Source organism: Colias croceus, chromosome 4 (genome assembly GCF_905220415.1).
Source record: "Colias croceus chromosome 4, ilColCroc2.1".
Classification (NCBI taxonomy): domain Eukaryota; kingdom Metazoa; phylum Arthropoda; class Insecta; order Lepidoptera; family Pieridae; genus Colias; species Colias croceus.
This window is the reverse complement of record NC_059540.1, coordinates 4,275,329-4,291,382: the sequence shown is the minus strand read 5'-3', so window position 1 is coordinate 4,291,382 and position 16,054 is coordinate 4,275,329. Positions and strand designations below refer to the sequence as shown.

At 32.7% G+C, this 16,054-nt stretch overlaps 1 protein-coding gene across 1 annotated transcript; it reads left to right on the top strand.

Moving 5' to 3' along the window:
• The first annotated feature begins 12,670 nt into the window (after nt 1-12,670).
• Nucleotides 12,671-14,923, top strand: LOC123691079 (dynein light chain Tctex-type protein 2B-like). Its single transcript, XM_045635309.1, has 3 exons — nt 12,671-12,949; nt 14,289-14,435; nt 14,687-14,923. The coding sequence occupies exons 1-3, from the start codon at nt 12,773-12,775 to the stop codon at nt 14,921-14,923; spliced, it is 561 nt and encodes a 186-aa protein (XP_045491265.1). The 5' UTR covers nt 12,671-12,772.
• Nucleotides 14,924-16,054: the final 1,131 nt, after the last annotated feature.

The window sequence follows — 16,054 nt, the reverse complement described above, 5'->3', positions numbered from 1 at the left end:
ATATTGATGAAAATGATAATTATGATTCTACCGAATTATTTGTAAATTGTTAACTCTTTACGTCATATATTAATATAAAAAAGTTGGAATTCTAAATCAACATACCAGACTCACTATTACAGCGCGAAAAACGGTCCTTCATAAGACACTGATCATAACGCATACTTTACTATAACAATTTCAGCAAGCCGTCCAAAATTAACCGCGTCCCAAAACCAATTTCTCGCAAGCAATTTTGCAAGTCCGAATCCTTTTAAATTCGTAGATAAAAACGGGGTCACATAAACCATCCCGTCGCACATTGTGGAGATATTCAGTCTGAATACGCAATAATCTCGAACGGATACATACCTAATGCGAGGCATAAATCGACCATCGCGGATGCTGCAAAAGTTATGGTGCTGCTATAAATTGCGTATTGATGTTTGGTTTGACCCAGTGACATCTCATGAATATAGTGGGTGAATTAATGGCCAGTGTATTGTTGTTGATAGACGCTGTACAAAAAAGTGGTAACAATGGACTCCCTGTATTGGAAATTTTGTGTAGGTGTATTCAAAGTGTGCTAAAAACATGGCATTGAGGTACAGTTTAGTTTAGTTCCTTTATTTGAAGTTTTGTTACTTTACTGTATAACTTCGAAAAGTGATTAATTGTTTAAATTACAACAAAAAGCTTTATTACTTAGCTTGCTTGAATAAAATATAGGTATAATATATTATACCTATATAAAATATATATAGTAAGTAAAAGTAAGAGTCTTATACTATTGTTATTATATATAATTTGATATTTATTTTTTTATTTAGAACCAAAGTAAGGCTAAACTACTAGTCTACCATAAAATGGATAAAGCTAACGTGAATTTGTCACGTCCTTACAACGGTAAGCTTCGAATGGAAGAATGGCAATTGCAAGAAGAAATTGAATTCAGTATTTGAGTTTTGTAACATATGTATGAGGCACTTTTCATGAATACTAGATGGCAGCTAAATTGATATAATATCAATTTAAATTTAAATGGATCAGGATTTCTATTATAGAAAGCAAACAACATCTATCCTAGTATAGGTATCGGGCTGACTTCTACAAAAATTGTAAATTATTATGGCTATAGGTATCGGTTTAAAATGTATTTTAAGGAAAGTGAAGATATATGTGTTTTCCATAACGCACATCGCAGAATGTACTCGAAGACATGGGCAATGGCAAATTAATAACATTAAGGACTTTGAGCCACCTTTTAGTGCCGAATTTGTGTCTTTAAAATCTCGATCGAATGGGGTATAAAGATGAAGGATTATGAAATTGGGAAATTAAGTTTTATGCCGCTAACATTGACTGTACCTCAGCGAGAACGTGACCCAATTCAAGCCCAAGTATTTTCGAATCCCAAAATTCCAACTGATTATTTTTTAAAGTCTCATTTCTATTAACCAATCATTTTTGTTTATCAGAATATAGTACCTACGTCATAATTAATAGATGTATATTTTTATAAAACATAAGAATATCATTGAATTAAGCTGTATTAATACGCCTACATTATTAATTACGCTAAATTATATTTCCAATACTAATTTCAGTAGATTATCAAGTCTCCAAAAATCCTCCAAATAATTTTAATGAGTTTTTAATAACCTTTCTAGAACGAGAACCTTCATCTCGGTTCCCTTTATATAAAGGAAACAAGGTCACAGTCGATAGCTTTGGGGATAAGAATTTCACTGAAATAAACGTTCGTTGAACCCGTAAGGAGCTTATAAATTCAAGGAATCTTTACCGCGTTGATAATTTCATTAATCCAAACGCAACTTGACGGCAAATATGAGATTTCTCGAGACGGAAATTAATTTTGAAAGGTAATAAAAATTACTTTTTGCACCTGTGACTTCGTTGTGAGGAATTTCAATGATTGCGAAGTATTGACTACCGTAGAAATCGGCAGATTAATTTTCAAGTAAGCTATTTAAGCCGAGGGGTGAGGGCGGATATTACCTACTCGTAGTGAAGTCAGTTTTTATCTGATAAGATTAGATTCAAAAGAGTGAATCTTTTTGTTTTATATTATACTATAGTAAGTTACATAAATATATTTAATTGTTTATATAAAAATAATAATTCTTTTGATAGAATATTACTATTACACCGATTATAACAGAGATCTTAATATTCGATACATTTTTTTTTATAGTTAAGCGGGCAAACGAGCAGGCGGGTCACCTGATGGAAAGTGATGCCCGCCGCCCATAAGCATTCGCGTTGTCAGGGGCACCGCGAATGTGTTGCCTTTAAGAAATTTATAGGTATGCCCTTTTTTTGAAACATACATAAAATATGAAAATTGCAATATCCATTTTACCACTATAATAAGTTTATATCGGTGTTGTAGATTTACCATTCTTTAAGAAATTACTTTTCTTTCATTAATTATAATAGGAAATACAATGGCATTACCGGCTACATGGTATTACTAAAAAACACGAAAACATTTTTTACGATAACATGAGCCCCGAAATATACAACTCGTCAATTATAAGTAACAAGGTACCTACAATAAAATTATATAAACAGAAGAAATACAAGATACAAAGAAGAAACAAAGAATATAACTTTTTTGTATTAATTTTGTATGAAAGGATTGCTAATCTGTCGATCATTCACATTTACAGGTGTTGGACAGATATGAAGCGAGGCATGACTGGATTGTGACTCGACCCTTTTTAAAATTATTGAATCCTGTTTGACAAAAGATAGCCTTATCAAATCTCTGAAAAAAAGGGATTCGTTATTCGAACCTGGGTCTTTTGTTGTAACTAGAATGCTGTCTAAACAAATATTATACGAATCATACGTACTTGTTTTTTCGTTGTTTATTTAAAATTCATTCTAAGTGGATCCCATATTATTTTTCAACCGCTAACGGAATAAAGCTGTTTCTGTAAATAAAACAGAAATAGGTACTTATAATGTACCAAACGATAATTTCGTTTATAATTACAAATTAGATTGCAATGAATTGTTTATTTAAAAGTTTTAAAACGTTCAATCTATTCAATTAACTTTAGTCGTTTGTACGAGTAAAATACCAGAGTGCAGCAAAATTGTATCGAAAAAGAATTGAAAGTTAAACCGAAGCTATTCCAGAGATGACCTCAAATATAAATCTACAGAATATATCTTTTAAATAATAGAGCAGACATAGTGTTATAAGTTATACGTTATATTATCGGAAAGCATGAGTTAGTGTAGGTTAGCGTTGGCTATTAGTTCGACATTTGACGCCGGCCAAGTTTCTATATTAGCAGGGTTGAAATTTTAAGCGTATTTGAAAAAGATTATTTTATAATAGAGGCAATTTTTACATTACACAAAACCGGGATATAACAGATGATATGTTTTTAACAAAAATGTATTCGAAATCAATTTCATATTTATTTACACGTAAAGTACCTATGTTTATTACTTAGTTATATTATTTTTTCCAAGAATTTCCTTTTAGGTAAATAAGTTCAGCCACACCTTATTTCTTGGAGTGCTGTGAAAACTTCTGTTTTCTCAAGAAAAATATTTTATCTCCTAGGTAGGTACTTCTATTTATCTCTTGACTATATTTGATATATTCATAGATTAAATATGAAGAATTGCATTTCAAACATGTTTAAAATCATTGTTATATTCATCGAAAAAATCTTTCATTTTAACAGTTTAGTTCAATTCCGTTATAGAACGACGCGGACGAATATATAGTTGAGTTTTTCACATAGTAGAGTATAGAATTAATTCGAATAGGATACAAGATTCTCCAATCACCTTCCAAATACGTATTTACTGAAAACAGTGTAATCAAATGCTGCAACCCTATTATGGGCCGCTGCAAGCTTTAATTAATGAACGACGTGGCTTAGTCACTAATTAAACTGCTACAGCAAATAAAGCGGTATTATGGGACAACGGACGCGACAATCATTCTGTAGTGAGGACAGGCGTTTGTAACTATAGGTAATGTAGGATGCTGCGAACAATATTACTTACACTTATGTTGTGAAATTGAAAGGGGATATGATTGCTTTTTTTAGAAAAGTGGGGCAATTTGATGGTGGACTATTTAAAAAAAAATTAATAGGCATGCTTTATTATATACAGAGAAGATTCTTGTGATTTTTACCGTTATATGAGTAAAGTCGAAGACAATTGATAAAGAAAGAAATACAGTAAAAATATTTTGTCATTTTGTTATTCGCAGCAGCGATAGTGCTGCAATTGCTCTACGCCCGTTTTTTCTCATATTTTCTCGTTTGGTTGAATTTAGTTTCTGCATACATAGAAATGTGTGCAAAAAGGCTATCGCTATCGAACGACTAGTTGGTTTATATTATAGGATTTTGTATCTACGGCAGTAAAGTATGATTTTAGATTGTAGAGACGATATGATAAGGTTTTTTCGAATTTTTTTTCAGTATAGATTCAGTTATGCCAACCGTACATTCTATGCCAAAAACAAAAAATTGATTCAAACAATTTGCAAACCAGCCCTCATTAACATAACTAGGTATGTACAAATGGAAAACTAATTTAGTAAATCTTTCTATTTCTTATTTCATTTGAAACTGAAAACAAGCTTTCTTAGCTTATGAATAAGCATGCACCGTGCTGCTAATGTAAATGCAGTACATTACTGAACATTGTCGATATTTCTATTACCTCGTAAATGCCAATTTATATTCCTCTCAATGTACGACTAGTTGGCTCAACTCGGAATTTTATTATAAATGTTACAGTCAAAACCCTGAACCAGTCAATAACGTTATTGACCGGTAAAATCAGTTAATAAGGATATTGACTAAGGGCGTCGGTTAATATCCTTATTAACTGATTTTATCTGATTAAACCAGTTAATAACGTTATTGACTAGGGGCATCGGTCAATATCCTTATTAACTGATTTTAAGTCGAGACATCTAGTCAATATAGGTTTTAACCGACGTGCCCAGTCAAAACTCATAAAAAGTTAAGGATGTTAGTGAAATTATACTAGAAAATCATTTAAAAAGGTTCATAAAACTTTTTAAAGTGCAATATTTAAGAGTTTTATGTTTTATTAATTAATTCGGGGTATTGTTTGTAAACTGCAACCGCGCGAGAATACGTGCTCCAAAATATTTTTGAAGATGGCAATTGTGTTTTAATAACAACTAGGTTTCCGCCCGCAGCTTCGCCCGCGCAGTCAAAGAAAAACCGCATAGTTCCCGTTCCCGTGGGATTTCCGGGATTGCGTTAGTTTCTGATTTGATGGAGTGACCTGCAGGTGTACTTCGAAGACTGCTACTGGATCTAATAGACGAGTAGAGCTAGGAATGCCGAGTTTGGGCTCGTTTTGTTAGTTACGTTGAGACCTTACCTCCGGACTTGATGGAGTGACCTGCAGGTTTACTTCGAAGACTGCTACTGGAACTAATAGACGAGTAGAGCTATGTGTGCCGAGTTTGGGCTCGTTTTGTTAGTTACGTTGAGACCTTACCTCCGGACTTGATGGAGTGACCTGCAGGTTTACTTCGAAGACTGCTACTGGAACTAATAGACGAGTAGAGCTAGGTGTGCCGAGTTTGGGCTCGTTTTGTTAGTTACGTTGAGACCTTACCTCCGGACTTGATGGAGTGACCTGCAGGTTTACTTCGAAGACTGCTACTGGAACTAATAGACGAGTAGAGCTATGTGTGCCGAGTTTGGGCTCGTTTTGTTAGTTACGTTGAGACCTTACCTCCGGAATTGATGGAATGACCTGCAGGTGTACTTCGAAGACTGCTACTGGAACTAATAGACGAGTAGAGCTAGGTGTGCCGAGTTTGGGCTCGTTTTGTTAGTTACGTTAAGACCTTACCTCCGGACTTGATGGAGTGACCAGCAGGTACTAAGAAAACGAGCCTAAACTCGGCACACCTTGCTCTACTCGTATAATAGTTCCAGTAGCAGTCTTCGAAGTACACCTGCAGGTCACTCCATCAAGTCTGGTAAGGTCTCAACATTACTAACAAAACAAGCCCAATCTCGGCACACCTAGCTCTACTCGTCTATTAGTTCCAGTAGCAGTCTTCGCAGTACACCTGCAAGTCATTCCATCAAGTCCGGAGGTAAGGTCTCGACATAACTAACAAAACGAGCCCAAACTCGACACACCTAGCTCTACTCGTCTATTAGTTCCAGTAGCAGTCTTCGAAGTACACCTGCAGGTCACTCCATCAAGTCCGGAGGTAAGGTCTCAACATAACTAACCAAACGAGCCCAAACTCGGCACACCTAGCTCTACTCGTATAATAGTTCCAGTAGCAGTCTTCGAAGTACACCTGCAGGTCACTCCATCAAGTCCGGAGGTAAGGTCTCGACATAACTAACAAAACGAGCCCAAACTCGGCATTCCTAGCTCTACTCGTCTATTAGATCCAGTAGCAGTCTTCGAAGTACACCTGCAGGTCACTCCATCAAATTAGAAACTAACGCAATCCCGGAAATCCCACGGGAACGGGAACTATGCGGTTTTTCTTTGACTGCGCGGGCGAAGCTGCGGGCGGAAACCTAGTTGTTATTAAAACACAATTGCCATCTTCAAAAATATTTTGGAGCACGTATTCTCGCGCGGTTGCAGTTTACAAACAATACCCCGAATTAATTAATAAAACATAAAACTCTTAAATATTGCACTTTAAAAAGTTTTATGAACCTTTTTAAATGATTTTCTAGTATAATTACACTAACGTCCTTAACTTTTTATGAGTTTTGACTGGGCACGTCGGTTAAAACCTATATTGACTAGATGTCTCGACTTAAAATCAGTTAATAAGGATATTGACCGATGCCCTTAGTCAATAACGTTATTAACTGGTTTAATCAGATAAAATCAGTTTATAAGGATATTAACCGACGCCCTTAGTCAATATCCTTATTAACTGATTTTACCGGTCAATAACGTTATTGACTGGTTCAGGGTTTTGACTGTAACATAAACATCTTAATGTAAAACAACGATGGAACGTAGCCGAACCGACTGGACTATAAATTGCATAGTTCATTGCTCCACCACCTAACTCTTCATTCGTTCTGTTTACCTGGTATTTCATTTTGTTGTGCCGCTCCGAGAAATTGGTTTCGGATAGAATGAAATAGAATTATTGTTATCCTTGCGAAGGTACGTTTCTTTTGTAAACACTATAATATTATGCTTAAGCAATATTACGATGAAACACAATGAAACCATTTTAGGTTCATGATATTATGAAAATTTTTCCTACAATAATAATGATTATTAAAAAAAAGAGAAAAATCTTACGGGGACATGTAAATTTGATAACAAAACGAAAACAACCGAAGTGTGTTTATTTTATAATAATATATTTTATTTGTCATTTCTGAATTTTATTTTAATGAATTTTAATAGAAATGTCATAATGCACATTATAATTATTATAATGTTCTGAGAGTTAAGATAATTCTTGTAGTGTTCTTTGTTTTCCTGTTCACTGAATTGATAGTTTACGCATGAGATAATACATACAACATTATGTTGCCTTTGGCGATAGTTGCTTAATTTGCCAATTTTATCTTTGTAAGAAGAAGTCTAATTCGGAGTGTTTTAAAAATCAACATTGAAATTGATGCCAGATAAACAGCTAATTTTTTTCGTATTTACAATTTTAAAAAATTTCGTTTTTAAAACTAAAATATCATAATAATTATAAACTACGTCTTTAAATACACACTTACTGGAGTATTTACTAATTTCTTGAATATTTCCCAGAACTAAAATTCCAAGTAATTTGTGAACCTAACGGTTATTGTTTCAATGATAATTAAATTTGCAATAGTTACAGGGAACTGTAGTGATTGGAAATGAAATTTATGATTCTGTTTAAATGCTATTTCATCAAATTCTATTGTTTCTTCACTACTGCCAACTTTACAGTGAGCAGTTTCTCTTAATGTGGGCAGCATCATGTAAAGTTATCTGAAACAAATTAATTAGGTACAGACAGATACGATATGAAAAGTCTGGTGAACAGGTACCTTCTAGGGAAGTGTGCGTCATCTTATGTCATATCTTTACTTACCAGCAGGCGATACCGTGGTCAAACGCTTCCCTATTCTTCATAAAAAAGTAATCAAAAGAAAACAACGGGCGGAAACAACGGCAACGGAAAAAAACGGATTTAACCTTTAAAATACCTACCTTTATTAGCTAAAATTTATACAGTTCGAATAGCACCTGTTCGGTTGACAATTACAATATAATAGTTTTCGCCACAAATAAACACAAGTTATAATGACAGCAGACTCCTGAAAATACAAATCTAATGGTCATTATTATTTCAGCTCTTAGAGTCCGGAGCCACAATGTACGCTGAGTTACGACCCCTCAGGGATCAAATCTACTCCGAATCTAATATATTATTTAAACTTTCCTCAGGTATGAATGTTCATTATTCCGAAAATAAATTCGTTTGCTTTGCTGTTGTGTTTTGACCTCCGTAAGCCGAGGTTCACGAATCTTAAAGCTAATAGCCCATTTATAAGAAGTTTGTGCCTACATAGACCCGATTTCTTTCCTCTAAACTTTTTCCAGACAGTAATTTCCATCTTTATAGGCATCTAACTTCGGTACAAAGAAATTGAAAGGAAAATGTAGGTTACTTTTAAGGGTATTAAAACGAAATACGAGGTTTCGTTGTGAAAGCTTAGAATATATTTAGGAAAAGGAAAGTGTTTTAGATAAAATATTGCTTTAGAAATTTCTCACAAAAAAGTTGGTGATATTTTTGAGAATCATAAAAAGAATAGAATTAAATGAATATTTCAACAGTACAGATGTTTTATTTCTTAGGCTATAAAAATATGGAACTGTTAAGAAATTAATTTTACTCGAGGTGTCATAAACAAGAGACGAACCTTAGTTTTACTAAAATATATCATAATACCTGCGGTTGTAACTCTGGAGAGCGCTGCACTGTATGTCGTTGACCCTGAAATGTAGTGATATAACTAAACAAAAATATACAAAGTATTAGAAGTAAATTGAACTAATCTCAACATATTATTAGTACCTACTATAAGATAACTGTTGTGAATATAAAACAAATACCAATTGATTATAAAGTCCTGTGCAGTGTGCATTTCACTACAATGAAAATAATTGCACACATCATCAGGTGTTTACATGTTTTATATTCATTATTTACTATTCGTAACAGAACACTTCTGTAAGGATTGAATAATTAGCTGAAATGGAAAATAGATAAAAAAATAGTGGATATATTAATTTGTGAAGCATTAAAACTAGAGTTAATTGAAAACAATCATCAAACAATAACGAAAAATACCAAACAGAACAGAAATTGTTTTTTTGAACCATTTTCCCCTTCTCTATGGGCAATTTTTTTAATTAAATACTCCATCAAACATCCTCTTCCATATTCCTTCTTTTATAATACCGTCATAAATCATCCAAAACAATTCCTTTAAACTTAAAAATAAATCGGATTGAAAAATTGTTTCGTTTCGTAACAAAGTTTAATTAAATGATAACAATGCTTTGTAAGAGTACGTAACACAGCTTTGTGAGCACGTTGCACCGCGGGTCGTGACCTTCTGCTTGACGTCACCACCAGCATGGAACTTACTGAATTATATGTTTGAATATATTATATGCATAACATATAGATTAAGTTTATTTTCCCTTCAAATAAAATTTAACAAAAATGAAACATTTTATTTCAGTACAAAGATTTTGAGCTTTTTTTTGAGCTTGATGTGATTATTATTGATTTGGTAATTTTAGTTTTAACTTCGTAAACTCAACTGATTTTACAATGTTCTCATACTAAATAACCTTAAATCGTAAGTCGTGGAATACAGCTGAAGGAAGAAGATGGCACATCATATTCAAAAAAGATTTACTACTTTACTTTAAAAAATCATAACTAACATCGTAGTTAAGTCTATTTGATTTGTTTTAAAAAATCACTAACTACGGGCAAAGGTAACTCACGAAACAAAATGAAAAAAACCAATCCCTTGAATACTTCAAATCTATAATTAAATTCAAGTATCAAAACAGTCCAATTCAGTAATCCAATTCCAAGTCAAAGTATCAGTAATCATGCGATGTCCTATAAGTAGAAACGATAATACTTTACTTTGTACTATCGGTCACATCTAGTCCAACACTGTACCACTCGCTGAGGGTGATACAGTAAGCGAATGACATACGAGTTATCTAACATTGGGATAGGATTGTCGTCCATGTGGTGCGATGCTTAGATAGCTATATTTTATTCCACGTCAACCCGAGGCAGCAGCTGGTTATCTGAAATAGAAGAAGAATTACTTCTACAAAAGTAGGTAATATCACTAACAAAGGCTACACAAAAGTTCAAAGTTTTTGTTGTTATTGTTTTTTCGAATCATAAAAGATGTTTTGTTGATCATTATTAATAGAAAATATAGTACCTAATGAAGAATTATAAATAAATAAACAGACATTTTAATTTATTTGTGTAATTTTTCTTGTTTTAAAAATTAACCCACAAATTATAAATCAGCCGCAAAAAATTTTTTCGTTTCTTTTTGTAATATAATATTAAAGCTAATACAGGAACGCTGGTTTTAATGCAACTTGCATTCTTTACTTTACAAAAGTTCATCGCTCGGAATATGTTTGATTGTTTCAGTCAATTCATTTTAGAATTTTTGTTTGCGAGAGGGATCAAAGTTGATGTGCTCAGACCGACGATTGTCCTTTGTAGTTCTCATATCGTTCAAGAGATTGCTTCTACGTAATAAAGACAAGTCGAATGTTAATTCTAGGGGCATAGGTATATAGCAAAATGGTATAGTACTGAATTCAAAATTGTCTTGAAATCAAATATTTCGTGTAGTTATTAACTTTTCAGGAGGCTACAATATTTGTAATAATATTAAAAACATAATATGTTATATGATAGGCTATGCTACGCTCGTCTGTGTTCCTAACATAAGTTATATTAGTTTATACTGATGGATTTGTCTTTAAACTTTGAAAACTAACTATTATTTATTTAATAATTTAATTCCTGTGTTTTAGCATTCTCAATGAATTTATACTCATATCTTTCTCATTTAATCTTCATATCATTTTTCAAAATCGACCACAAATAACATTTTCTGCACAGTTTTCAAAATTCGTTATTCTTTCTCACATTTTGGTACTTAAAGAATTAATTATAAAATATTTTTTTCAATACCATTACCCAAATATAAAAATAATTATCCCGCCATGTTTATTTTTAGCTCGCGATGAAAATGCCGTCAACAAATCCTCTCATGAATTTGCTTCCGCGAGAATGTAGCGGAGTGCTTTGCCGGAATCCATTGCGAGTATAAAAGAAACCTTCATGTATTCAATAAAAAACCCGTGGAGGGTACGCGCTTTTATCCGAAAAAACCTCTTTTATCGAAGTGTGAACAGTTTTTCGCAGACTGATTTTTTTAGGTTCGGATGTATCATTAAGCCTTTGTGTGATATTTTTATATAATGACCTGTGTTAAAAGGATTTGTATCGAAATAAATACTGTATCGCCAAGCTATTATAGGATATTATCTCGTTTATTTGCTCGTTTCATAATCATGTATATGTGTGCTCGTAAGCGCCGTCAACTTCTACTGTGTTTCTAGATAATATTACACTTATGTACCAACGCTATGAACTGAGATACATAATAAGTTACCGCTTGGTTCAATATATTTTGGGGGCTGGGTCGTCTATGTAATGCAGCCTACACAATTCTGCATCCGCATTCAAATTTGTTTCTATCATTTTATTATAATAACACAAGAGAGAATCCCTGGTACATAGTCAAATTTGCATACATGAATGTACATTTATGGTACACAGTACACAGTTATACAAACGTACAGTCATCCAATATCTTATGAAATTATGTTTTGCAAACGAAATGGAACGCATAACATTTGAATACGTAATTCAACTTTATGTAGATGGAGTTGGAAAAGCTGTTTAAAATTCCTGGATATTAGTGTGTGTGAAATGTAGACTGTGGCATATATCACTTTACGTGTGTATTAAATGATCCAAGTTGATATTATTTGGAGGTCAATTTTTCCTTCTATCTTCAATATTAACACTTGTGCGAAGTATATTTTCCAAGAATGCAGTAATTTTATTTATTAACGGATCATGTTTTGTTTTTGTTTATTACCAATAATTTTGTATCCTCCTTACGATTAATAATTGTTAATTTGTATTGACTTTTATTACGCTCAATGGGAAAAGGTTTGTGAGAGTAATAAAAAATTTGAAAGTTTTAGATAAACCAAATTTGCAGCAGCAGTACTCATACTGCTTTGTGTAAAACTCTCATCCAATTCATATATAAACACATATTTTACTACACACAGCTACTCCAACAATTGATTTATCGAACGACTATTAGAACTAACGATATAGCTAATAAAAACAACAGCAATCAATCCACTATACGTTATTGATGACCCACTGCTAGTGGAGATAAGGACTAGGTGATAGGGACCTTTTATCGTTAACCTGTTATATAAAAACTACGGCGAAACATTGTCGTAGAAAAATGGAACGTCAATATTTTCGGAACAATATGTCAGGAGAAAACCTTCTACGACGTAATCAAGTTTTATTATTTCCCTTGATATTTATTTCTGTAGGTATATAAACAATATAATACAGGGAAAAAAATATAGGGAAATTAACAAAATGGGAGATCCTGAAAGTAAAAAGAGCAAGGTGTCAATGCTAGAAGTTAAAAGCCGTTCAAATACTCGATCAATCGTAGGCTTCGGGCCTAAATCTATGAGCAGATTGAAAGTGCGCAGGCAGTCGTATGGTTTTGGTGGCGTCCCTGGTATAAGACCAGTTGAAAGAACTTCAAATGTATGTATTTAAAACCAATTTTGTAATTTGATATGTGAAGAAATATAAAGACAGAATAGTTATAAATGCTATATCTACGCGGTTTATTTATCTTTCTCTTTATTAAACTTGCGTTCTGAGAACTTCTCAACTTCTAGTCAGTGGAAAGCAAACTAATTAAAATTATTGATGTACCTAGATATTTTTAAATATTATTAACGATTTATTTTTAGAGATATATTTAAAGGAAAAGGTTCCTATTGTTCTTTGTTTATATTCTATCCTCTTTTTCTGCGACAAAAAATAGTCTTTATGTAGAACAAGTGAAACTACGGGTCACCGAATGTTAAATAACTACCCACGCTCTCATAAGTTCATAATTTTATCCAACTTCCCCTACGGCTATCGTTGTACGCTAGCGACCATATGAATATAAATGTAAATTGCTTGTTTATTTACGTCTGAAGGCAAGTACTTTCTTAGAAGAATATGTGATCTTTACAATACGAGACGTTGTTTACCTGGTCTGTTTCTAGGTAGTATATTTTCTTTGTTCTTCTTCTAACCGACTATAGCTCAGCAATTTTTGCTGACATACATATTGTTTTGTATATTCTTCTAATTTATTTATCACAGACATAATTGTTATCCCTGGAAGATCAAATTACGTCACTCAAATCCAGGATCATTATTCATTTGAGCAATACATGATAATATAATTATTTTAACTTTTTACTAGTGATGCAACGAATACTACTTTTACGAATACGAATACGAATACGAATATCAAACCTACTATTCGGCGAATACGAATACGAATACGAATACGAATACGAATATCTTGCCTTGGTAATAAAAGACGTATTTATATAATGAATGTTTACTCTTCTAATAATTAAAATTTACAATAGTCAAATTTTCATTTAAAAAACAAAATTCGTAGATTTTCTGGTTTTAGGCGATTTTTTTTTTTCAGTCTGGATGTTTCCAGCCGTTGAAAAAAGTCTTTAGTTCGTTCTTTTCTTAAGAAAAAAGGATCTGCAGTCGGTCGTTGCGGTTAAGGGCCTCTACACACGTCATATTTTTACGCGCGATTTTTAAATCTGTAGATAGAGTTGCGTACAAAAATATTCGTTTTTAAATATTCTTATATTCGCCGAATACGAATATTCGGTAAATGTCTACTATTCGCCGAATACGAATATTCGTATTCGTATTCGTTGCATCACTACTTTTTACCAGTTATTTTATCATAAAGCTATTTATGCCATAAAATATTCATATTCAGAAAAACATTTTCTCGACCTTTATATCTATCAAATAGTTAACATTTACAGTATTTATAACTTGTCTATAACAGATAGCGATAGAATTCAAGCGACCGGTTCTGATGTATTTCCCAACCTATCAATTGACGTCAAATTATCCATTCCACTTGCCTACAGTCCGCAAGGAAATAGATGAGTTGCTTGACGAACATTTCACTGATCATAAATATAATGTTCAAGTAAGTATATTCTACTATAAGTGAAAGTTTCTGAGGATGTTAGTTGATACTCTTGCACGAAAAAACTATTTGATAAAATTAGATGAAACTTTACACTAATATCGTTTATACTTACATCAGAATAACAGTGGTCTAATTAAACAGACTTTTATAGATCTCATTAATCCACTATCAAAGATACAAATCATGCCCGACTCAATTTGATAAGCTTATCATTATTATTCCTACAACGAATATAAACCCTTTCCCAGGAATCACCATCCTTAGCGCTCCGATTAGCTGGTGAACTGATGCGTAAGTTAAAAGCAATACAGTTCAACAGATACAGGATTATCACCGTAGTGACGATAGGGCAGAAGCGAGCCCAGAGCTACAACAACGCTATCTCCTTCTTATGGGACCACGAGAGGGACAATTACGTGGACGTACAGAGGGAAGTCAATTCTGCGTTTATTCAGGTCACCGCGTTTGGGGTGTATTTAGATTGAATATAGCGTAGGCGGAATTAGTTTTTACTTTTGCATATTCAATCAAAATGGTAATTCAATTAATTTTTCCTGTTAAAATAATATTGATGTTTTCTATTTATTTAGTCGTATACGCGTTAGTCGTTATAATAAAATAATAAAATAAAAAAAATGTTGTGTGGTTTTATGAAACCACGGTAAAAGTGAAACTTTTTTTCACGCTATAGACATTATTTTAACTAAAAATTATCGTATTTGTACGATAATTATCGTACGTATCGTGCGTCACGCGACATGCGCTACACAGACCAAAAAGTTTGAGACGATGTAATAAAAGTTTCACTATACGTGGTACGTGTTATCTTGTATTGACTTAATATTTTCATAAATACATTAATTTTCTTTACTTTTATTATTACCATAAATATGAATCAGGGGATCATTGTTAATTATTAATAAATTTAAACACATTCTTGATTCTCATTTTCTCTACCACTATCGCGACATTATCCACCCACAGTATAATATAAGTAATCAGATATAAAAATAACGTTGATATAAGTTTCCGAATAACTTCTGACAGAGTTGGCTTGATAAACCGGAGATTATATCCGCTGGCTAAGTATGATGGAAAATATTGAGCTTATGAGATACGAAGTAGCAATATTTCTTAGATATTTTTTCTCCGACACTAATCCCGAGAGCGTCGTGTTTGATTATATTTATACGTATGATATTTTGGAGTAACGAGTATTTGGTGGATAAAGAAGACATTTTTTTTACATGATTCATTAGAAAAGCGTACATGTAGTCGTTTACGTTAAGTATATTTATTTTGTAATCAGATAAAAAATTGTGTTTGAAAATTTATTTTGTTATGGGGAGTCCTTTCAGTGAAGCGGAGAAAAATTGGTTTGCAAGATCAAATTTTTCATGTATTTGCAATTATATGACGCTTTTAGAAAAAATAATCAATACACTTCAAGATACTGCCTAAAAAGTGTGCTAATTTGTTACACAACCACGTGTATTTTGCTCGATCATATAAAATCAAAAAATAGGCTAAAATAAAAATCGAAAACGAATTATTTAATAATGAAATTTCAGATTTTGCAAATAATTTTTATATAAAGATATGTATTTTGATGTACT